The 25305-nt window shown below is 47.1% G+C and overlaps 1 protein-coding gene across 6 annotated transcripts; it reads right to left on the bottom strand.

Moving 5' to 3' along the window:
* Positions 1 to 53: 53 nt before the first annotated feature.
* LOC130190255 (kinase suppressor of Ras 1-like) lies at positions 54 to 24379 on the bottom strand. 6 transcript variants are annotated; one of them, XM_056409576.1, is made up of 21 exons: positions 23763 to 24379; positions 14801 to 14941; positions 10514 to 10661; positions 9924 to 10410; positions 8102 to 8283; positions 7459 to 7528; positions 7273 to 7356; positions 7012 to 7073; positions 6814 to 6923; positions 6366 to 6534; positions 6055 to 6096; positions 5678 to 5726; positions 5526 to 5589; positions 4727 to 4984; positions 4448 to 4644; positions 4237 to 4333; positions 3974 to 4107; positions 3505 to 3636; positions 3242 to 3377; positions 2921 to 3054; positions 54 to 1631 (listed from the first exon to the last, which is right to left on the bottom strand). In XM_056409576.1, the coding sequence occupies exons 1-21, from the start codon at positions 23973 to 23975 to the stop codon at positions 1625 to 1627; spliced, it is 2916 nt and encodes a 971-aa protein (XP_056265551.1). In that variant the 5' UTR covers positions 23976 to 24379; the 3' UTR covers positions 54 to 1624. The 6 variants fall into 6 exon arrangements, with proteins under 6 accessions (XP_056265551.1, XP_056265566.1, XP_056265559.1 ...); XM_056409591.1 differs by having other exon boundaries at positions 5526 to 5586; XM_056409584.1 differs by having other exon boundaries at positions 54 to 3054.
* Between the last annotated feature and the right edge of the window lie 926 nt (positions 24380 to 25305).

The following is a 25305-nucleotide window of genomic DNA, read 5'->3' as shown; positions in this document are numbered from 1 at the left end:
TTATCAGTGATGCTGTGGGCTCACTGCCAGGAGGGCAATAACCGCTCTATTGCTACATGACAAGCCTCATTTTATTGTCTTTCATGGATGAAAACAGAAACAGCGGGTACAGAATGGTAGTCACATGCAATACAAAAATATGAATTTTTACAATAACATAAAAAACATGTATTGGCCCATTCTAAAAAAAGTTGTACAGCTTTTATACAGTATTTTATACCTGAAAAAAATATAAATATATATACACATCTGTAATAGCCATAGCAGTACCTATTCAAAACATGTTGGGATGTATTTTACATAGAAAAAGTGTGTACAAATATTAGAAGAACCATGTTCATTTGCTATACATAAAATAATGTATGTACATTACATACCATTGGATTTGCAACAACATTTACCGCAGTCTTTCACAAAAAACCAAGCCCGACGAATTCCAATCAGGACCCTCATCTCAGTCGCACGTGCACCCCCCCCCCCCCCCCACACAAACATAAATACAAGCACGCCCACTGAAGCCAGCAATCACAAACAGTATACACAAGAGCGCACAAGAGGTAATGTTTTAGGAAGATATAGGACACTTTTTGCACCAGGTTCCTGATTTATACTTATTTTTGCACTTCTTAACACAAGTTTCATCCTAAATAACTCTATTCTTATAAGGTGCACTTTACACATCAAAGGAAGGACATTTTGCCCTCTTTATTCTTTTCCCAAGTTGATTGTGACTGACTGACTTTCAGCTGTAGTTTAGCAAACAGAAGTCTCCATCAGGGCCCGTTTATCAAATGCATCCAACAAACAGTGGATTTACCAGGTTATACTCCAAAAAGACCACAAACAAGTGAGCATATCACACTGTGCAAGCCTCCTGAAGACAAAACAAGAAAAAACACTGCAAATGTGACTATTCAAAAACCAAACAACAAAAATAGGTCATGATTATTTTTTTTCCTCCTGTTGACAAAGTGCATAAGGTGTCTAGACATGGGCCGGTGACCATCTTAGCACATGCCATCACTCAAGCCTGCAAACGTGTGTGTGAGAAAACACAGAGAAATGAAGCGGTCCGTTTGGTGGTGGTGGGGGTCCAGCAGCAGTGTTACGTTTTTTTATATTTATTTATTAACTTTTTGTGCTCGTGTGTTTTTCGCGGAGAGAAAAATAACAGCCACATCACAGCAGCACAGAGAAGGTGGGCGGGGCGGGGCGGGCTGGGCGAGCCAGCGGCGGCAGCAGCAGGGCGGGCGGCCCGCGGCACGGACGCCACCAGCCAGTTATTCACAAAGCATCGGGAGTCCCGGAACAACGTTACAGAACAGAGAAAACCCCAAAAGGAAAAGGCAAAGAGACATCAGACGACAGGAGGGAAAGCGTAAAGGACGACAGCTGTGCCCATCCCATCCCATCCCCAACCGTCACACCTCGCTCCGCCGATCCTCTCTTCCCGGCAACAAAATGCGACGGTTAGACACGGAAGGTCAGACTGTGGATGAGTGGAAGCGGTGTCTGTTTCAGGCAGAGGCAATGCTTTGATCAATCCTGTAAGAGTTAAGGATACAAGAGCATGCAAGGCAGTCCAGGGCTTTTGTTTTGCATTGCTTAGGTTTCAGAGTGACGGCTACAACCTAGATTGGAAGAGGGAGAAACAAGAAAAGAGCAAAAGGAGAACACAAACGTTAGCCGGTTAGTGGAAGTGTTACGGCTTCACAGTGCAGGAAGCGCCATTGAAAAGCAGCAAGATATCACACACGCATCGGTTAGTCCGAGGATGACCACGCCCGAAAAACTGGTCAGGCTGCATGAGCTCAACCAACAACTCATCGTTTTGGGATCATGCAGACCTCGTTAAGTCATCTGAATTCACTCGAAAGAAAACAAGCTTGCGTCGCTCCCATCGTCCAGCAAAACCAAACTGGCATTCGACTGTGTGGGAGAGATAGTGAAGCTGTCACTGAGAAGCAAATCATAAATAAGAAACAGAAAACAAGTTTGGAAAACTGTAATGAAGTCGTCTCAATAAATGCATAGATTACGTGAGGCGGCAGGAAGCGGAACACAAACTGGTCCGGGTAATAAAAGGAGAATGAAATCCATTCTGGTGAAGAGACGTACAGCATTATCACACACACACACACACACACACGGCTGCTGCGATCAACTTCACAATATAAGTTACATAACGGGGAGACAGTGACATCTAGGAAGGGAATTAACTGAGGGATCACAGGGTTAATTAACCTCTTCCTTCTGGTGGTACTCACACAATTGTTGTTTCGCTCACACACACACGCACACACACCATTTTACATCCTTGTGGATCTGTCTCATGAGTCTTTGCTTGCCCTGCCAGCCTCGTTTAGGATACTGGAAATTGCCATGACAACAAAGGATCCAATCAGACTGCGACAGCCTGTGATGTGGCCCGTGACATGCCAAAAAGTCACGGCCCCGCAAAAACATTTTGCTGTCAAAAACGCACCGTGGGACAGTTGTCAGGGAGTTCTTTGTGAACATGAATAAATTAAACTTTACAATTCACATTTACATATACAAACCACAAAAGTTCACATTGGATTAGATTAGAGAGCAAGCAGCAGCCGAGATGGAGGGGAGCGACGCCGCGGGGGTCATGACTCATGACGCTGAACAGAAACTATGAAACACTTCATAGACAATGCCATATAGATTTATAGCCATATGGTATTGTCAAAATATGTCAAACACATATGAATTCCCAAATCCTATTTATGAATAAGATGATGTAACCTCGACCCCACCCCCTGGAGGCTGTGGTCGAGCATCTGTACCACGAGGAACCAGAACGACACAATAAGAACTCGGGGATCTGATATTCTGGTTGTGCGTGCCCGTGTCCCGTGTGTCTCCACACCGTCCTTCCCTTCTGGATACCTACTCTGCAGACTTCCAGAAGTGTCCGGGGTGGGAGAGCCTGCGGTTGAGTTTGGGCAGCTTCTCCAGCATGTCGGCCAGCTGGGTGAAGGTCGGCCTCTCCCTCAGGTCGTACGCCCAGCAGGCGGAGAGGATCTCCTGAGGCGACAAAACCACTTTGAGGCGACGCCCTGAGCCACCGAGGATAAATCAATCTCAAAGGTTGCACAGCATCTTCACGATCTCTGCATCCATCTGTCATTTAAAAAAAACATCCGTACACACCCACACACACACATGCCTATTCTGCTTGAGTGACACATTGGTGCTTCTTTTTTCAACTCACAGTGACCTCCTTGCCCAGACTGATCTCCGCCAAGACCTTCTTTATGCCCTCGCCGCTCCCCACCTGCCAGATGGTGGCTTCCACATGCTGGTTGGTGATTGGCCAGTCTCGAGCTTGAAGCTCATACCAAATGGTGCTTAAAGAGGGGGAAAGTATCATACATACAAGTATTCGTCTCTAGATAAAGAAAGCTCTCTTCAGGCAGAAGCAGGTGTGTCGGAGCAGTCGACCTGCTAAAGCTAACCGAGAGGAGTGTGACTCACCCGAAGGCGTACACGTCGGCTGCGGTGGAAAAGGGGAGGCGGTCCTCGTTGTTACCTGGGCTCATCCTGCGCACAATCTCTGGTGCGAGATAACAAATCCAGCCATGTGGAAGTTTTAGTTTGTTCTCGCGCCTGGATAAAAAAAAGGGGGGGGTTCACATTTGTCAGTAACAAATCAAATGGAGTGGAGAATAATGGGAAGATGCATTAAATAGAGTAACTAAATGTACTCCATCCCCAACTGCTGTGTATAAAATCTATTCATGAAGCATTACACAAAAGGAAATGAGAATTTAGAGAGCGGTGTGTTCAGAATGTAGTTAAAAAAAACAAAAACAAGGCCGTGCTCGAAAGCATTTTAGATTTTACAATCAGGAAACAGGAATCAGCAATTATCACAAATCACTGGCCCTCCCCGGGAAATAGCAGTGTGGTGTGAAGAGCACTTTGGCTGAGTGGCGTTTCTTACCTCCCCTCCTGAACAACTCCAGAGATCCCAAACAGCCCGAAGTCTGTGATTATGACTTTATTGGTATCATGAAAAACGTTCTTTGACTTCAAGTCTTTGTGAACGATGCCTTTAGCGTGCAGATAGCCCATTCCCTGCATCGGAAGACAAGACGAATACAGATTTAGTGTTTCTTATGAGAAAGTTTCATGGCACCACTTCCAAGTGAGTCATTACAAATGCATCAATGAGAAGTTTAACGACAAGTGAAAGAAAGAAAATACCTTTACGATCTCCTGTGCAATTTGTCTCGTCTTATTAATATCCAGCGTGTTTTTGGTGTCTCTTACAACCGAATACAGGGTCCTCCCTTTACAGAAACTGTGGCGGGGGGGGGGGGGAGAAGAAGAAAAACAACAACAATGAATTCAAGATGAAGATATGTCTTCGGGGTTAAAAGCACTTCAGAGGTGCGTTTGATATTTTGTCTCTCACCTGGTGATGATGGCGAGGTGGGGCGGAGCCATGCAAGCCCCCATGAAGAGGACCACGTTCTCGTGCCTGGTCTGTCTGTAGTTCATCACCTCCTTTTTGAAGAGCTTCAGGTGGTCCTGGTTGTTGCCGTCGATCTCGAGGAGCCGGATGGCTACCTCGCCGTGCCACCGCCCCTTATGCACTCTGCCCCAGCGGCCCTGTGCCAACAGACAGAAACCCTCAGCAGTGTTGAGCCTCGTCGGAATACGACGCGTGTGCTGTTGACGTCCAAGTCCTCACCTTTCCGATGAGCTCCCCGAGGTCCAGCTGCTCAAAGGGGATGTCCCACTCCTGCAGGTAGACGCTGGTCTGACTCGCCTTGCGGGAGATGGGACCCTTCCACTGGGTCCCCCGAGAGCCGGGCAGGTCATCCAGCTCATCGCACTCGCCGTCCGAGCCCTCGTTCATCCTCATGTCCTCCTCTTCCCCTTCATCCTCCTCGTTATTGTCCTCCGCTTCGGGGTCTTCGTCTTCGTCCTCTATTTCCTCCTCTCCTTCCTGCAAGAGAGTGGCGATGGCGCTGTTGATCTATCGTGCTTTTCTTACTGGCTATTTCCCCCCCGCCCCCCCCCCCCTATTCTTACAGATTAAAAAAATGTGGAGTTTCTACCGATATTGCTTTATTGTATATACCTCGTCTGCATTTCCCTATTGGGTGCTTTAACAATTGAATGTTATGGAGGATGAGTCAGTACATTCGGTAACTGTGAGCCAGTTTACAGGACTATACAGGAATAAATAGTCTTTCTCCAGATTTGTGTTGCTGTCACAGATGTAAAATATTTACACGTCAGTAAAGACTCTCCTAGTTAAATTAAAAACACAACAGCTCCAGCATCGTCACACCCAAATGAACAAATGTTTGGTCTAAGATTAACAGCCAGGGGGAGTCACCTGAGTCTTTCTGTCTATCATCTCACTGATGAATGACAATATCAGAGAATGTCATGCAGAGAAACATCACAGGAATATGTCCCATATTACACGGCTAAGCCTCAGGTCTTTTCTAGACCGCGCACGCCACATGTTGCAACATTACCTCTTCATCTTCATCTTCTACCAGATCGGTGTGTATGTCATCCGCCGGCTGCTCTTTCTCACTGCTGAGACACAGAGGAGTGATATCAGAGGGGCCAAATCACAGATTAATTTCATGAGTGAGTGAGTGAACTTTTAATACAACTGTCTTACATGGTGTCTTGGAGGACATCGGGGTGCAAATGAGCAGGACTGGAGACATCTGCAGAGGAAATAAGATGGTTTAGGGAAGAAATGAGAGAAACAAAAGCAAAAATCTTTTATGTCCCCCCCCCGCCTTTTCCTTTTTGGAAAGCCCCACCACATGCAGAACATGACCGCTCGTGCACTTTCCCACTACCGCCAGCAGATGGTGTCAAACAGCCATTAAGTGTCACCATGCACACAGGGCCCGACAGCTGGGTTGACTGCTCCAACCCCAAAAGCAAACATGCAGAGGAGGGAGAGCGCTACGTGGAAACTACAGTTGGGAGAATGGAGCGACGGGAGAATAGCAATGCAGGGTGACACTTTGGAAAGCGTCAACTCACCGGGGAAGATAAACTGCTGTCTATGCTGAAAGTAACAGGCAGCTTTGGCAAGGAAACAAACAGAGAGGGAGAGACCGACAAGCACGGCAAGGGAGAGAGACTCTCGGTTAGTGAAGCTTTGAATGAACAGATCTTGTAAAAAAAAAAAGCATATTTGTTATTCGGTGTAAAGAGTCATACGTGGAGAGAGAAGTGGTTATAGGACAATAATCTGTATTCTGAGGTGAAGATCAAGAGCACAATCCTAGCATGCACATTTCAGTGAGTAGAGTATTTTTTAGATCTTCTTCCAGGCGTTTGTCGAGGCTTACCGGGGAAATTGAAGCGGATGTCCCGATGGCCCTTGGGCGACGGGTTGGGTGGCGGGGTGGCGCTCGGGGCGTAGCTCTGCTGGAAGGGCGCGGGGGAGGAAGGTGTGGACGAGGTGGTGGAGGACGGATTGCTGCTGGAGTCCAGCTGGCTCAGCACAGGAGGATGATCCTGGCGGGGGGGGGGGAATGCAAACGACACCAGTCAGATTTGGTATTTGAGATGAAGTCTAATTTATTTTTTACGTTGCTGCAGTCGACGCCGAACCAATGGGGACTCCGACCAAGTGGTCAGTTTTCGGGGACCCCTGTGGTACATGATGGCTTTAATGATTTAAATATCTTATATCGAGGTGTCATAGTTTGTCTTCACACAGTGAGTGGTGTTTTAATAGGGCTGCATAAAGTGATGTGTTGTGCTGCAATGCAGATCTCCTTATCCATGTTTCACCTTTTTTGTAATGGCCTTCGGTAGTGTGCCAAACTGCGGTGATTCTGACGGCCGGTCCACAGGGTTGTTTATATCAGACGGAACGGACTCAGTCCTCCGAATTTTGGCGACTGTCAGAGGAATTGGAAATGTCACAACATAGAATGCCCGACACATTGAGCCAATCAGCTGCAGATCTGAGGGCAGAGCGACGCTTACTTGGTAGAAAGGAGATTCTGCAGGACGGGGCTTCCTTTGTGCATTTGTTGTGGCACTTTAACCTGCAGAGAGTCGGCAGAATATCAATATATGGCGCCTGAACACCCTCCAGCTCCAACACGCACTCATGGCCAAGGGTTGAATCCCTTCAGAGCTCCCGTGTTGCCTCATTCTGCGCTCTAGCACGCCACTGCTCCACTGCCTCAGTCAATAACAAAAACACTTAAAGTTGAGTGACAGACCCTTTAAATAGAAACTCACCGACAGTGTTTGCACTTAACCCCAAACATCATGTTCTTCTGGCACACCTGACATGTCTGGGACAGCCAGGACTTGGTTGAAAACCTACACAACAAAAGCATTTTTATGAATAACTAATCTAGCTTGTTAGCTTTGCCGTGGGAGAAGCTCAGGATGGAACATATTGTGAGGAAGAGGTCGATCTACCTGTGTGTGACTGCTAGGCCGATGTCCCTCCTCACTGCTTGTGGGGAGCCGCGATGCACTGCTACGTGGTCTAGCCAGGGAGAGAGAGAGAGAATGAGAGCGATGATTAGGTTATGTCGAGGAAGACTGGCATTTAATGACGTTACCCCAGTGGTTAATCATATTCTTTTTTAAACGGGGCATTTAGCGTTTCAATTTTGTCATGAGAACAGGGTCAAAGCCCATTTGGGTTGTGATTTCCTCACATCAAAATGATTGAGAGAATGTTCAGCCACATTCCAGCCCAAACACCAACACACATCAATGCATATGAATCTTAAAGGCCAATACGCTTTAAAATGTAATGGGTTTGTTCTTGAGCAAGTTTTCATGCCAATAGGGCGAGTAGAAACCGAACGGAAAAAAGTTAACTTATTTTACTCAAAATAAGATTGTGTGCATATAGTGCTGTATTCTTTATTCTTTTAGGTAACTTTTCCCCCAAAATGTTCTAAAATCTGAACAGTATCGAGGTATATTGAATCGTCGCTCCTGTATCATTACACGTATCGTGTCGCCAGATTCTCCACAATACACAGCACTAATCAACAGAATCAGCAAAATAATACATTCAAAAAATGATGTATACATGTGCATGACTCACTCTTAATGCTGATGTGCTCCTCCAGGAGGGTGGGCGTGCCGGGCAGGGTGTAAGACACTGTGGTGGGAGCTGGGGGGACTCCGGGGGTGCGCGCAGACATGACGGGGTAACGAGAAGCCGAGTCCTCACATCCATTCCCGTTAACGTGCATATTCAGTAACAACTTGTTCTTTTTAGCACACCTGGACAGAGGGGAAGCAAACAATTGGAGTGTCCGTAGGTCTGGGTTTACAAACGAAAACTAGACTGGACGGAGAGCAGGTGTGCGCCAACCCCAGACTGTATTGTGCAGGTTATGTAAGGGCTGGAGAGGCACGTTGGATTACCTGAATAGCTTTGGCTCGGGACAAACAGGGGGACATCTTTAACACCAAGAAGTCACAAAGACCGAGGCAGCGAGCAGCGCCAGCTCTGCGGTTTGCGAGTAATCATCGTTGGAAAAAACATTTGTGTCATTTCATCTTGCTTTGTGTTCAGCTATCCAGACCTGTTGACCCGTTGTAATATACCGACAGCGTACAAAGCCAGGATAAACGAGCCGGATTGTCTGTGTCAGCCGTATTTACTTCTGCCTTTGCCAATTGTTTTTTTTGGGTGTGGTTATTTCTCACTAAAGCTTTCCATAAACAGACATAATATTATGGATAAACATGTGGCTTGTTTGTGTATGTGCATCCAATCACAAGAGGGAGGATAAATGAGGGAGAAAGAGGGAGAGGGGGGAATTGAGTATGTGGCTCGCCACCTCGGAGCATTAGTCCTCGGACATATTTCCTGTTTTGACATGAGTGATAATCTCTGGGAATCTGTGGGGGGGATTAGCTCCACTCATGCAGACAGAGCAAAGGAGCAACCGGCAGGATGTGAAAGGATGTGGAGAGGCAGAGGGAGGGAATGCAAGGTTATCTGAGGAAAGCTCTGCTTCTGTGGGCCGGACGCGGCGCAAGACTGAGGTGAGAACCAGACACGGGAAAGATGCTTTCAGGAGGACTGCACCCGCTCATCAGTGGGCGACAAGAAGCATGCTTCAGCAACGGTAACCCAATTACAGGAATGCCACCACGATAGTGCTTGTTTAAGTAAGTAGGCTACAGCACCGTATCTATCTGTTTCTTTCCCGTCTCCACTGTGAGTGGACTTTATTTATTTTTTACAAGTGAATTGTCTATTTGTGCAGCGCTCAGGGATAGTATGTCAGAATCAGCTTTATTGGCTAAGAATGTGTGCACAGTGCACACACAAGGAAGTTGGCTGCCGTATTTTGCATAGAATCAGCTTGGGAAACGGACAACGAAGATAGAAGTAGTAAACAAATAGGTATATATATATAGGTACAAAGATAGAAGTCGTGAACAAATAGGTATTTATATATATATATACATACACCTATTTGTTCACTACTTGTATCTTTGTACCTATATATATATATATATATATACCAACAATTAAATAATAAACAAATCAAATTGTCTATACACAAGTCAGGTATTCTGTAAATTGTGAAAAATACCATTTAAAATACTGAATAAGTAAATACTGAATGGATATTTTTCAGTCGAATGAAAATGACACTTGATAAAGTAAACACAGCTTCTCAAATTGTTGAAACCTTAACGGGACATTTGTGTTTGCTTCAATATATAGTCACTATATTAGAAATGTAAAATTGGATTGGATTGGATTTATCATGCCTGTCATTAGTAAAAGAACAAAGGAATTAAGGTGGGATGAGGTGAAGTCTGTTTAATCCAGAGAAAGATTTGTGAAGACGATGCAAGCCGACTAAAAGACACTCTCCTCTCACAGCTCACTGGGCACCTACTTGTTGGTGGGCGGGTCCTCGATGCGGTTGCCCAGCTGGGACTCGTGGCTTTTGCTGCGCGTCAGGGTGATGTTGGGAAGGAGATGCAGCACTTTGCGCGACGGAGGCGGAGGAGTGCAGGGGGGTTTCAGTTGATGGCGCCTCTTGGAGGGCGGAGTTATGGGCGGCGTGGACGTGTGCCCGTGGAGCCGGGACGTGCGGGAAAAGGACATCGGGAACGGATCCGTGAGGGGGCTTTCGCAGTAGCCGTACGACGCCAGTGCCTCGGGCGTGGGCGCCGCCGACACCGAGCCCGAGCGGGGATGAGGGAAGGTAGCGCAGGGCGTGGACGGGGTGGAGTGGATGGCGGACGGACGGGCGAGAGGCGAGGGGCTGTGAGGGCGGAGTGGAGTCCCAAAGCAGGTGAGCTGGTCTGCAGGCAGAGAGCCACTGTCCCTCCTCGTGGGCTCAGACAGCCAGGGAATGCTGTCTTCCCTCAGTTCGCCTCCTGGACAGCAGACGGCACAGAAAAGCACCGTCAGTCGTAAAAACAAACAGACAAGTAGAACGTGAGTCGAATGTGATGCGTGTCCCGCTGAGTGAGCGCGAACCTGATTCAGTGGCACTCTTCAGACAGGAGAGGGCAGCACTGAGCCTGGCACATTCTTCTGAACTGGACCCCAGTCTTCCCATGGTGTCCCTCACCTGAGCGCCTGACATCTGCAGTAAGGCATCCAGAGACAACTTGACTTCCACCGCCTGCAGAGGAGCAATACGAGGGGAAGGGGAGGAACGCGGTGCATGTTAGGCCCCTCTCCTGCATCCAAAGCCGAACACCACTGGTGTGGACTGTATAAAAAGGACGGGGCACTGGTGTCACAGGAGGATTGAGTTGTTTACAAAGCGTCACTAAAAGACTTCCATCGTACACGGCAGCGTCAGCAGGCTGGAAGTCAGCTTTAAGAAAAGGGCAGCATGTTACAGTATTAAATAGGTCATACAACCCCTGTCTTGCTCTGTTCTTGGAAATGGGTTATAATCCTGCATGTTTGCGGCATTTCTTATGCAGCTTCCACTTATCGGGCAGATTATTTGGTCCTACAGACATATTTTTTATGCAATGTATCAGTCGATAAAAAATAACTTTAGAGATAACATATTGAAGTGATCAAGGCCGTGGAAGAAGTCTGTTTCCTACTGTTTGAGAGCCAGTTGCGTTCCCTCAGTGTCTCCAAACTCACACATAATAACATTCAGACACGAAACGGATTACATGGTCTTTTTAGACGGTATAATGTAACCAACTATTGTATCACACAATGAAGAGACAGCTAAATGCAGCACTCCAAAGAGAGAGAGAGAGAGAGCGAGAGAGAGATGATTTTCTTTTTTTAAACGAGCTGATAGATGATGAATAAAACAGGCCGTGGCCCTTTTCAGCTACGAATAGACAAGCAACAAATACATGGTGGACATTTACATTTATAACACCCTAAAGAACACTGAACAGTGCGATTGCGTATCTGTACTTGGTTTTCAATAGCATATTTGGATGAAGACACTATTTGTGGACTAAAGAGTGACTTCATCACACAAGGATTTCTATTGAAAAGGAAGATCTTGTGCTAATATGCCATACACAATTATTAAGCTTTCAGCGTCTCCGTCTCCTCTCATTTCCAGTGGTTATCGCATAAATCACAATCAAAAACAGTCGAACAGATGAAATAATAATAGGTGATTTCATGTTTAGTTAACGAGGCCGGTGGCAAAACGACAGCACAGACTGTTCGTGGATCACAGAAGGAAATATGAGAAAGTGAGTGGAGGATGTTTTTCTGACATGGCAAGGACGCAACCGCTTATCAGTCAGGTTAAACCTTTGCTCTCAGAGGGCAAACACTGATCAGGAAACTAGGGCAACCTCCCATACGCGTATGTACACTGTAAGCAAAAGCGAGAGCACATACACAGATGCACAAACACACAAGGGTGAGCGCTCCCCTCCCACCTCCTCCCTCATAATAACACAACAATGTTAGCGAACAGCACAGATTGCTGTACCGGGGCCTCCTTGATACACTATTGCGTGTCAGAATTTGCAGACGTGTGCACAATTGCACAATTAACGTCACATGTTTATTGAGTCCGCACTTTAAGAATCCAGGCGCACTTGTCTTGTCTTAGCATACAACACGAACGCACCGCCGCATCTTGTTTGGCAGAGAAATGAGCGTTGGCAAAATGTCCATTTGAACCCTAATTTTGGTCAACTTTGTACGACGCTTGTTTAACATTATGCAATAACAGCAGCATGGAAGCAGGAGGTTGGACGCCAAGTTGAAACAATATACACTACCGTTCAAAAGTTTGGGGTCATCCAGACAATCAATTGTCTTTGAAAACTCACTTTTCACTTTTATTTTATGAAAATTGAAAATTGAATAGAGACAAAGACATTGACAAAGACAGAAATAAAATATAATATTTGATATTGTTCTTGTTCTTCAAACTTCAAGTCAAAAGAGGCCAGTTGTATAAGTTGTATAGCATATAACTTTCACCTGTGCTTCAGTAAAATTGCACAAGGGTTTTCTTTTAATCAGATAGTCTTCTTCGTCTAACACAATGAACCACACAATGTCTGGGTGATAGGAGTGATAAATGGGCCTCTATAACCCTCCTCTGGATATTTATTAGAAACAGACGTTTTCACCTAGAATGATCATTTACCAATAGTCATTTTCATTGTGTGTATTTTGTAATTTTTTACCTTTATTTTAAAAAAATTGAAAAACAGTGCTTTTCTAATAACATTTCTAAGTCTTGACACCCCAAACTTTTGTGAGGTGTATATAAATAAATATATATTGTTTAAACTTGGCGTCCGACGATTCTAAATAAAATATATAATCGTTGTCATATTTTTGGACCAGCAGTTACATAACCCAGCCCTCATAGTATGGACGCTTGGTAGAAATCGCCTATCTGGTCAATCCTATTGTCATTACATTTCTGGATATATTGTACTTGTGTGATGTAATGACTGGGTATTTACTCTGTAGAGTGATGCAGGTGTGTCTACATACAGATGAACAGGATGTGTGTGTCTTTAGGTACGTGTGTAGACGTCTGGCTCGGCGAAATGAGGTGACCTCATTTTATATATTTGTATCTATTTTCCTGTATTCTAGGTGGGAGGGGTTTGTTGCCTGTTTGTATGTTAACAAAAAGATGAAAAACAATGGAAATATCAGTTAAAGTACATGTTGACTGTTATGTATGCACCGTCAATATTTCCAAATAAAAATAAAAAATACATTGAAAAAAGAAATTGCATATCTAGTAATGTTTCATCTAAATGGGTCATCAACACGCCACAACGCCTCTACATCTTTTTTGGAAATCCCAGTTGGTACATAACACATACAAATGATGCTATCAAAAAAGGATTTGAAGGTGGCAGGGGGTTTAAACTGGAAAGCAAAGGAGAACAGAGCACGAGAGACACGACTAAACCGTCAAACAAAGAATCAGATGTGGAACGAGGCAGCGAAACTAAACGGAACGTGTGCACAAGTTTGGGACATATTAAAGAATAACAAGTGCAAAGGGGGATTTGGGATAAGCAGGTTGCAGTGAGGTCACTAAACAAAGACAAACAGACAGTAACAATGCAAACATGACAGTAGATGAGAGGGCCTCAAAGAGTTTACAGCAGCGCAGGAAGGGGAACCGAGGGGCCGGAGAGGAAATGACAACGAAATCAGACGGACAGTGTGGCGGAATGAGAAATGGGGAAACGCATGTATTTGATGCATTTTCGTCAGACGTGCATGAGTTGTTATTTAGTGCAATGCAGCTTGAATAGTGGATCTCGAGCCAAGTCAGAACAAGATTAATAAGAGCTGCCCAATGGGAGTCGTTTACGTATGATCAAATAGTGAGGAATATTCATTGTTTTTACAATTATAATCAAATCTATTGAAGGGTTTTTTTTCTGTATGAAATATATATGTGTGAGGAGGAGTGTCTCCTGTTCAGGGACCAACACATGTTCAACAAAACTGAACAATAACTGAACCAAAGGGCAACACTGATGTACTTCAATGTTGCTTTTCTGGTGTCATTCATCACAAAATGCTAATAGTTTGACTCCAAAACTGAGCGGCCACTGTGACAATAGAAGATGTATTTATAATTCGCTGATCTGCTTAATGTTACTGTCCAACTGTGCTTATCTCATCATCTGTAGAAAGAGATCCTCATCCCTCTCGTCATCCTCCTCAATTACAAGAGCAGATTAATTTCATTAGACCAAGCCAAACATTCGGAGGTTCGGGGTTTAAGAATTAAACACATCTTCTATAATGTCAACGCACATCCTAATGTCAACAAGTATTCCGCTCTACTAAAGTCAAATGAATCCGGTAAGGACCTTTCTTAGAAGATATGTGAGACTTGGACTTCATGGAGAAATTCCTCACACACTTGAATAAGAGGCATGACCCAAAGATATTAATGGCAGTATGTTGGGAACTAGATGGTTAGGCTCAAGAGGACATGTTTATCTTGACTGAGTGATAGTGAGCAGTCCCATCCTCGCCACAGTATCAAATATATATATATAGAATTGTTATATATACTATTTAGTTCAAGTTCAAATTTCTTGTCACTGTTTGCAGCTTAAATATGACGGGCATACAGAGCTCCTCTTTTAGAAATACATTTTGGTGGTCACTGGTCAAGTATTCCTCATGCACATGTGAGCGGGGACTGAGTAAACAAACTGAAATCCACATAAATGTGACACAAACACAGTCACCCAGGCCAAAGAGAGAGAGATATGGAGAGAGAGAGAGAGAGACTCATATTCACACAGAAGGACTACGCAATACCTCGATGAGCTCCGGTCGCAGGTTGATGGTGCGGAGCCAGTCTCGGAGGTGCGGGTAGCTGTCCAGGGCCTCGGGCCTCTCCGTCTCTGGCACTTTCTGCTTGCACTGCAGCTGTTTACAGATGTATTTCATCAGCTTCACCTGCAGGGAGCAATAGAGAACACAGCGCAGACGGGAGGGGCAGGTTAGAGCGGGCTGGGCACTCCGGCGAAGGAGCAGGCCTTGGCTGTCACATCTCCGTGTCGGCAGCTTTGCATGTGAGACGACACAGACATTATGCAGTCTGTGTGCTTTGTTCTTACTGTATTATACCACACATAACACCTCGTTGTTTGGAGCAGTAACAAGGATACTGCAGACTGCTGTAGATGCTACATCAGGGGTTTTACATGGGGCCGAATCCAGATTAAATTCATCACCTCAGCTGACACAAACTACAATGTATCTCCCTCTTCAACAGAATAAAAGGCCAACCTGATGCATTAATCACTCCGTACTCACACCGTGTTCCCGATCTGAACTCGGTGCACCTGCAGCAACCACTTCAGTGTTTGTTTAACCCGCTTTTCCAGTGCCCCAAGACCGTTAATTAGATATAAACAGCTATTAACATACAGAGGAACAGCGGGCCGGTCATCTCATGGGAGCATCTGCGGTGCCGGCGCAGCAAACAAGTGCATTCGGAACCAGGAGGCAGCGCAGTGACATGATGGCGGAAGAAAGTGCCGTACGACCAGCCAACTGTCCAGTTCATTTCAGAGGCTCTGACCAAACGTGGCGAGGGATTGCACCGTTGTCGTGTCTCTATGAGTTCAGAAATCCCATAAAGCTTTGCCCTCCTTCCACGAGCGTCTTCCATTCTCTCCGGTGTGTCCACACATTTGGGTGGCGTTGCTGATGAAGCAGGGGAGTGAATGAAGAGGAGAAGAGAGAAGAAAAGCATGCCTGTGGCTCAGGGTCGTGGCTAACTGACGCACACTACCCCCCCACCACCACCACCACCACCACCATCCTCCTCTTGCTTGCTTCTGCTAATCAGCACAGTCATTACTAAATCCCCGATGGAGACCTTTACTGTAGCGTCTCATGACGCACCACTTTTAACATTTACCAGAACAGCCCAAACCCAGCTGTGCTTCCAGAAGCCAGCCTGGAGAGCGCTCCTCTTCAACGACACATGAAGCCGCGAGACGCCGCCGCTTCGGGAGCCATTGTCCGGTGCGGTGGTCCTGTGAGTAAGTGTCACAGGAGCGGCGTGGTGTTGGCTTGCAGCGGCCCGTGTGGTGCGGCTCAGTGCCGCCGTATAGTGTGTCTCCTTATCTCACAGCCTTATCTGTGAGAGTCCATTACAGCAGGCAGCACCTTCGGAAACACCGGCGAGCTCTCGACCCGCCGCGCACCTCTTCGGGGCGAATGAGCGACAATGAGGAGCGAGCACGCGCGCTCACGTCTTTCCTCTGCTCATTCAACGCCGTCGCCAACCAGGCAGACACTCATGCCGCCACGCTGCTGCCAGAAAGTGCGGCCTTGGGATGCAAAAAGGCGGCTGCGTGGCAGCGAACAAAAGCCTCTCGACTGAGGGCCACAGAGATGAAAGAGGATGGAAAGGAAGTCAAACGCTCTCCGTGTTGACTCTGACTGCAGCTTCTCGGCTCCGTAATTACTCAGCTATTATCAGTTGCACTCGAGAGCGTTCTAAAATAATCAAGCTCCATGCATTATTGAATGTCAGTTGATGAGCTGAAAATATGTTTTCCAAATTTACAAGTAAGGACGTGTAATGCAAAACATTGAAAGGAAACTCTCCTTACGTGTGCATGCCTTCATTATTTTTTGTTTTTTAAGAATAAAAATACAGTACGGTGGTCGTTATATGATGCCCTGCTGTTTACAAAATATCTTCAGAGCTTCAGGACCTCCTTTTAGGTGCAAACATTTGACCTACAACAACCAGTGAGAGCTCGGCAACTTGCTCCCACTCTGACACTAACTGGATGTTGGCATTGTGTACCGTGTATATATTCTGAATGTGCACCTTATTGTTGTCTCAGACTGAACTGCAACAGCTGCACAGCAATGTTCCCTTGGGATGATGATGACGTTGTATCTTCTTACATTCTCATGGACACACATCTGTGGGTGGAAACTACCAACACACATGGAAGCATGCTAATATCTGTGACATTCTGAATTCATAGAGCCTCGCAGAGGACTTCCCGCGCTCCACAAATGCACCGTTCCTGAAGATGTGGGCTAGAGGCATGGCCGGCAGCGAGAGGCCTGTGCTCGATGTGGCTCATGAGCTCCGGCTTCCTTCCTTTGCCCCCACGACACACCAGTGCAGCGCCGTGACGTCAGGTTACCTAGCAACCCCTCTTCTGAGTCGTCAGCAACATTTCAGTGGGATTTTCCCACACATGCAAAACACAGAGATCAGACACAATACATCTCAACATACAAAATGTCACCGCGGGTCTCCATGGGACAATAACAATCATGCGTTTCATCTCTGGTCACACGCAGAGCTTTCTCTTTACCTTTTACCACCCTGAATAAATACGGTGGATAGAGTTACACGAGCGCGCACAGACGTCCCCAAAGCCCACGGAGACACTCGTGATGCGTGTCGAGAACACAGCCAGGCATCTCGACAGATAATGACGGACCCCCTCGAATATATTTTTGGTGCAGAGTGGAGAACGCAGCAGCGTTTGACGCGTGGCCTGGAGGTGGGCGGAGGGGGAAGAAGGGGAGGGGGAAATGGCGTCAGAGCCCACCTGTCAGCAGCAGAGCTAAACAACGCCATGGCAACGACCTAATGCGGTGAGGAGATGAGTGGCAGCCAGTGGGCCCGCCACCCAGAGAGGGGGGAGGAGTCCCAGCGGCGGACCCTGCCTGACGCAGCAGGCTGGAAGGAGCCAATCCCATGCCTCCGATTGTTTGCTCGAGGCTCCTGCTGACGCGGACACTTTTGGTGTACCTGCCGAGGAGAGCATCCGAGAAGTGAGCCACGACGTTCTGTCCCAGGAACTGATATTTGCACAGGAAGGTCAGTTCCTTTCTCTGAGACGGGAAACGCTCACGTTTCTTGTTGTGGGACCGGCTCAGTGAGGCCTCGCTGCGCCCGGTGTCGTATTAGCTATCGATCACGAAGAGGCCCGAGCAAAATTCAGGGATTCTTGGATGTTTTTGCCCAACATTGTTCATACAAGCAATAAATGCAGTTGGAGAAAACAACATCTGTGGCTGCAGACGGTCGGCCTTGTTTAGGCTAACACTGACATATCTGACGGACCAACATGTGGTCAGTGGGGCCATTTTGTATATTTCATAGCATCAACAAAAGTACCCACACACTGCTGATAAATGTGCACAATAAACATGTTTTGTGAAACCTCAAAATGTGTATCTGAATAAAAATCATTTCCCAGATCAAGTCGGCCCGCATAGTGCACACATTTAACCATTCACAAGCAACCACCGTGCTAACTTCCTCATTTGGAGCGAGCAAATTGCCCCCGTTTCCACAAAAGAAGTGCAGCGGACCTCAAAATGACAGGATGTAGTGCAACTCATCCTGAGTCAGTTTAAGAATAGAACAAGGCCAGCCTACACTCTTCAAGCATGCTGATTTCCACATCATGCAGCCCATTCTTACTGGCTGCACTAGACCACAAAAAAAGAAAAAGGAAACAGAGATAGGATCGCCGTTGCCACAGTAGCTGGAGTTGTGTTTCCTCTGTACCCTCATGTGAGCGACATTCTCCATTGTCTTCTCCTAGGCCTCCGACAGATACACACACACACACACACACACACACACACACACAGAGAGAGCGGTTGTCATGTCACAAGAAGCAGCCCAGCGGATTGGCTTTGATTCTCCCCTCCCCTTTCCTCCCTGCTCTCCCCTCTTACACAGGCTCTTTGCGCGTCATTTGATTTTCTTATTTAACAGCCAACCCTGAAAATGCGTAGGAAGAAAGATGTCTAAATATAGATGCAGCCACACTCGCACCACGAGCGCACAGCAAACTCTCTCCAACACAGTGAGGAGACAGAGTGACGCTTTTGCCGTTTGCTGGTCATTACTGAGAGCAGTGATTACAAGAGATAAAGACCCTGGGCTGCTTTTGTGTTCAGACTGACAGTGAGGAATACGTATCTCGCACACTTGTTTTTGTGTTTGAGGGGGGGTAAACGGCACATTCTACTGTTTTACAGGAGGCCTTGAGTGCAGCGTCTGGATCATGGAGACGGATTTGGGTTTGAAGGCGATCCAGCTGCGAGGGCAGCGCATGATGAAGTCAGGAACACAGTCAAAGTAACGCAGAGGCAGCACAGGAGGCCGAGTGGGATTCACATGTGAAAAGTGAAGTACCAGTTTGCACTCCATTTGAGGAGGCCGGCATCGTTATCCTCTCACTGGCAAGGCGGGGGGGGAAACACACACGCACGCACACACACACACACAAGTTCAAGTGGAATAATAAAGCTCTCTCAATGAGAGTATAAAGTGAGTTCAAGCCTCTCTTGATGGCCCTCCAGTGCGATACGGGAGCGGCGCCCGTTTGCACCTCGGGTGCGACGACTACTTTGACCCCCGCGGTACTCGAAGCGTTGGCAGGAACGACATCGCTCGAGTCTGGCCGCCACAGAGCGGTTTGCACGTGATCACCTGGACACTGGAGTTGTGAGCCAGATTGAGCCAGTTGTGTGATAGAATTTCAAGATGGCGGCAGGTTTGGGACACCTGTCACGGCCTTTTGCCCACATCTTAAAGACAGCACGTGACGCGTTGGCTGGGGTTTGGAACCATGTTGGTATCGGGGCGCATGAAGTTGTCTGTGGCAGCTAGCTATAATTGGTATCAGCAGCTGGCTGATTACCAACCAGCCAGCAGCCGAGACCAATTAGAGCTAGCTGCCACATCGTCCTAAACCGATGCCTAACTCCAGAAGCTTCAAAGCAAGTTGATGCCTGCAGCAAATGACATCGCAAGGGGGAAGCGAGAAGTGAAAGTGCACAACTGTGCCAAGACCTGGTTTCAAAACGGTGTGCCAGTAAAGACACAGGAAGTGAGACTTCTGATCAAGACAGCGCTCCGTGTGGAGACGTCCAGACCAGGCAGCTGAGCGATGATGATGATGACGGACACTTGACTCGACATGAGAGCCACGGAGAGCCGGGTCAGCAGCTTTTTTTTGTCAGTTAATTTAATTTCTATTCAATTCAGTTTATTTTGTATAGCCCCATTATCATGAATTAGAAATTTGCTTCAAAGAGCTTTACAATCTGTACACATACGACATCCCTGTCCCAGGACCTCACATCGAGGAAAAACTCCCAAGAAATAGAAAAAACCCTTTCAGGGGGAAAAAGGGAAGAGACCTTAAGCAACAGAGGAGGATCCAGAACAATAGATGTCATGTGTACCGAAGGAACATTACAGAGTTACAACACATTCAATGAATATGACAGTATAAACAATATAATCCAGGTCTAAGCTTTTGTGTGTTTCTTAAATGTTGGCTACTTGCTTGACAAATAAACCTGTGCGCTGCCTTCCCAATAAACGCTGACTGGGCTGCACCGAGACATCCTCCCGTCGTATGTCCTCTTTCATACGGGGCTTCAAAGGTCAGAGGCAGCTAAAGAACAGCAGCTATGAAGCTGGTTGGCAGGAACATTTCTAAAACGTTGCTTTAATATGTCACATGGGGGTTTTTTTTTAAAGAAAGAAATAATAAGAGAAAGCACTTGACATCAGACAGCGCCTGTATTGTCACTTAATTGCAGGAGTTGAATAGATTTAAGACCATTCTCACGACTGTCTTCTCGGAAATACAAAATTTAAATACAAAATTCATTATTAAACAGTTGTGACTTCTGCTCTTGTTTACATGACCGGAAAGTAGATTCCTAGAAGTTACTGGTTTGATGATTAAGTGTTTCTCAATCAATGAAGAGCATTCATGCGCTCACCCTTTATCTATGGCCGACGAGGGGAGGAAAATTGGAGAACGAGAACGGACGGTAAAACATGTCGGAATTCTACATTTTCGTCCCCTCGCTGCAACAAAGGGGAGAATTTAGGCTCATGTAACGAAGTAATGATACCACAAGCATAACAAATGTGGACGCGATAAAAGTCTGTTTGACAACGTCAACAAATGTATATTTTAAAAATCCCCATAAGGCTTTTCAAATAATCATTTTATTTTATATAGCGCTTCTCAAGACACCCAAAGTCGCTTTATGAATGAACCCTGATGTTGACGCGTAGTGAAAGCGACCTCAGATATTTCTATTTGCATGTTCTCAGAGCAGTCTAAACAGCTTTAAGTACAAGTTACGTACATGTTCTGCAAAAGCAGAAACAGTTGAGACCACCATAAGAACAGAGATAACCCCTAAAAATTCAAACGAAATAGAAACATACCGCCGAGACCAATATTGAGCTGCGCTGTCCCCCAGTAAGCGTCTCCCATTCCTGTTTCCAGTGCAGCAGCTAAAAGCCTGTGAGCAGTCTGAGGTTCTCACCAGCTCCACCACCGCAGGAAGTGGTCCATTTCAATCCTCAAAATGCAAGGATACTAAACCTCGCTTAACCGCAACCCGGGAGAGCTAACTCGAGGTAACCAGACCCCCCTATTTGCATTTCTGTCTATTCAGGCACAGCGGCCTTCGACTACAGGAAAGAGACCTCAGAGCAGGTCCTTCTTAGCCTTCCAGAAACATGCACGGCCTGCCCATTGTCGTGGAGAACAATGCCGGCGTGAGATGCGCGTGAACAGATCTCAGGAAGCACTCCGCCAGATCACGTCCTGTTCCGTCGCGGCGGATGAAGAAGAGTTGAAGCCTTTACCGAGCGGGACGGGCAGCCGACTTGGCTTTCTTTGCGCAAACTTTTCAAGCAGACTACGAGTTTCACACTCCCCTGCGCGAAGGGGGAGGGGCTGAGACAGACAACCGCTCTGGTCTGCTTCAGCTAACACTTTTCATTTAATAGTGTTTCTTTACCCGAGCCTGTGAAAATGTGTTCCCACGCAGCGCGCCAACTCGCAGCCTGTGCCTGCCGGCGAGCCGAGAGAGGGGCTACCGAATGATGCTGTGGACATTATGACAATCGAGCAGATCTTTTGAGGGGCGTCCTGAAAGCAAACCGACGCCGTAAAGCAGCAGCAGGTCTATTGCAACTCGGCGACTAAATTGTGTCGCCTCTTGACCGTTCTGAAGGTCACTGGAAAGAACAGTTCAGCCGGGCCACTGCGTCTCTGTGCGGCTGCAACTAAATGCCCGGAGCGTTCTGGTACATTAGTTTTTCGGGGCGACGGCGCAATTGTTGATGGGGTGTTCAGTTATACAGAAATAAAACAGACATGGATAATTGATAGCCTGCAGCCAATCAGGAGTGAGTATTCCTTTTATCCAAGGTATAACGCTTAAATAAGCCATGAGCCAGAAAAACCATTTGCCATCTATCATGTCTCCAGGATGTCAGTAGGTCTGGAGCCTGCACCCAGAGACACACTTGATCCACCCCTCTACAAGTAGTAGGCATTAAGCTTGGACTATTACAGTGTTTCACGACTCCACGCCTCATCCAAATGTACTGTGTCCCTCTATTATAGCTACCGACACACACACACACACACACACACACACACACACACACACACACAAAACCCTCTTTCCCATCACCGTCCCCTGCAGGAAGTGGGGCCTGTTGTCCCCTTCATGGCATTGTTACTAACAACACCAAGCTGCATTTTCCATGACACGATCCCTTCAGTCAACTTGCAGCTGAGAATATTTACGACAACAATATGTGACTGTAAACTTTCCATGGGTGTAAAAAAAAAAGAAGCAGGCCCGAGATAGAACTGACCACCTCCCGAAAAAAAATGGCTCCATCAACGTCATCGCGCAAATTCACAGCACAGAGTTGGAATGAAAGGGATTCCTACGTGCACTTTACATGAAAGAAATAGGGCGATGATGATTATGGTGTAACATAAACATGTTATGAGAGCTTTGTTAATTATTTTTTTTAACCCGAGGAGATGGTTGAAAGGCTAGAGACAGACATTGCATGCACACCCCCCCCCCCCCCACACACACACACACACTCTCTACAAAGCCTCTTGCGCAAAGCAATGTCAAGTCATGCCAACGCGATCGAACTGCATCTGCATCAAGCGCCCCCCCTACCCCCGCATCTGGATGCAGGTGGTGGGGGCGGGGGGGGGGCGTGCGTGCATCAAACCCGAACCTAACCCTGCGCGCTCACGACTGGCTGGCACGCGGACAAACAACGCGGAACACGTCGCACATTTTGGCTTTGTGCTCGTCTCGCGAGCGTCTTTTGTGCACGCACACACGCACGCACGCACACACAGGTGCGCGAGAGAAAAGATCCCGTGCAGAGGGGACGGCACACGATAACATACATTAGAACTGTAGCGGTGCGTTTGACATTATTGAACGTGTACCATTAGGCTAGGCGGGACTCCGCCGCACGTTAGCGGCACTGAGAACTGCGCGTTGAGGGAGGAGGAGGGGGGGGGCTACTGAGACAAACGTTTCCAACTAAAGAGGGGTCGCACAAATAACCGGATCAGTCGTCCTATAGTTCCGGCCATTTAAGCATCTTCTCTTCTGCAGACACGATGAATGCAAACAATGGACGTCATTTGTGTTTATTTGTTTAGTCACCTGCACCCTCCGAAGCCTCGAGCTAGCGGCGGGCTGCACCGTCAGCCACACATGGGCTCTGCTCGGCGTGGCTCGGCGGCAGGGCGCCTCGCTCGCAGACAGTGCTCAGCCCGCGTGAGGCGGACGTGGTGCGCCGCCGCGGCTTTATGACTCCGCAGTTTGACTAGAGCGCTCCGCTATCGCAGGACGGGGGGCTTTGACGCGTATCTGCAACGAAAACACTCAACAAAAAGAAGCTCGTTACCTCCAAAGTACGTATTTCTTGCTGCGTGAGGTCGTTGGACGCGGCGCATTTGGTCCGTAGCCCCTGTAAACTGGGGATGGAGATTTCAATCATATTCTGGATGAGTTCGCATTGATGTAGTGCGGCCATCGCTGCGCCACCGCCGCCGCTGTCCCTCTCCGGCTGCTCATCACTCTCGACCATCTTCCCACCTTTAGCAGACACGCTATCCATTCCTCAGCATTGGGCCACGGCTGGAAGGGCTATAGTCAAACTGTTAAGCAAAAATAGAAAAATAAATTAAAAAAAATAAAAACACATGCAGCAGCAGTCCAGCGACGCAGGGACCTATTGTGGAAGTTAGCTGACAGCAAATGTCTCTCCCCCTCCTCTCCAGCTCCCGGTCAGGAAAAATGAAATAAAAACAGCAACAGAAAAAAGTCAGGATGCAAGAGGAGATATTTTGTTTTGCTCAAAACGAGATGCTCGATGGCGGAGCAGGGGGTGAAGCGGTGCGACGTCCAGAAGGGCTCGACTTGTATTTTCGGTCCGTACAGGCTACCGACGACAGGCTGCTCGCTTTCACCGACAGCTCTGTGGCAGAGGCTTTCACCGTCTGTCAGCTGTTGGGAACATCATGGGGCGCGGTGCAATCTGGGAAATGAAGTCGCCCGGGCTTATAAGAAAACAGAAACTGCACTCAACGCTACACTATGTCGACCCCCCCGCAGCCACACACCCACCCTCTCGTGGCGCGTGCTCACTGGCATACAAATGCCAGTGATGACAGTGACGGTGCTGTGTGCGGCTCACTTTAATTATTCTTTGGAGAAAAAAAGGAAGTTGATTTGTGTTATTACACCGGAAAGTGTCTCGCAGTCGCATCTTCAAAGCAGCATTAAAAGCACAGGTGTGTCTAATAACGTTGATTACGGCTATCATTCCATGTTGGAGCCCTGGTTAGTTCCGTGATATTACACCTTTGTCATTGAATTACTATTATTATTGTGAATTATTTGGGCTCGCTATGACAGGAAAAGCACAGGCGCAAAATGATGGAAAACTAATCACCACCACCAATACCACCACCCTCTTTCGCTGACACTGGTACAAAACAATTAAACAGGAGTGTTGGGGGGTGGGGGGGGGGGGGGGCAGGGCTGGCAATGCAAGGGCATATAGCTTTGGGCCCTAAGAATAATGACCACCTTTCAACTCGCTCATGGGCCATTGCTACATTCCCTGCCTCGAGCCAAAGAAACAAACCAGAATACCTCCAGGGATGCAATATATAGAGATTGTTTTGCATGGTTGTGTTTTATTGAGGGGTCAGTCTGGGATCGGTGCACAGCCCCCCCACCCCTCCTTTTTTCCCCCATCCTACCAAGTCTGCATAGTTAACATTCCACTTGCATGTAGTTGAGTGTGCACGGCCTGCATTCAAATGCCGACTGGGCACTTTCCACAATGCTGCGTGACGTTTGGTGTGGGCAGGGTGCAGCCGAGTCCTCGGCCTTTTCATAGTACATATTTCAGTTTTCTGCCGAGTGCATGTACTCCTCTC

The sequence above is a fragment of the Pseudoliparis swirei genome, chromosome 3, assembly GCF_029220125.1.
Source record: "Pseudoliparis swirei isolate HS2019 ecotype Mariana Trench chromosome 3, NWPU_hadal_v1, whole genome shotgun sequence".
In the NCBI taxonomy this organism is placed as follows: Eukaryota; Metazoa; Chordata; class Actinopteri; order Perciformes; family Liparidae; genus Pseudoliparis; species Pseudoliparis swirei.
The sequence above is the reverse complement of the archived record's forward strand: the minus strand, read 5'-3'. Positions and strand labels throughout refer to the sequence as shown.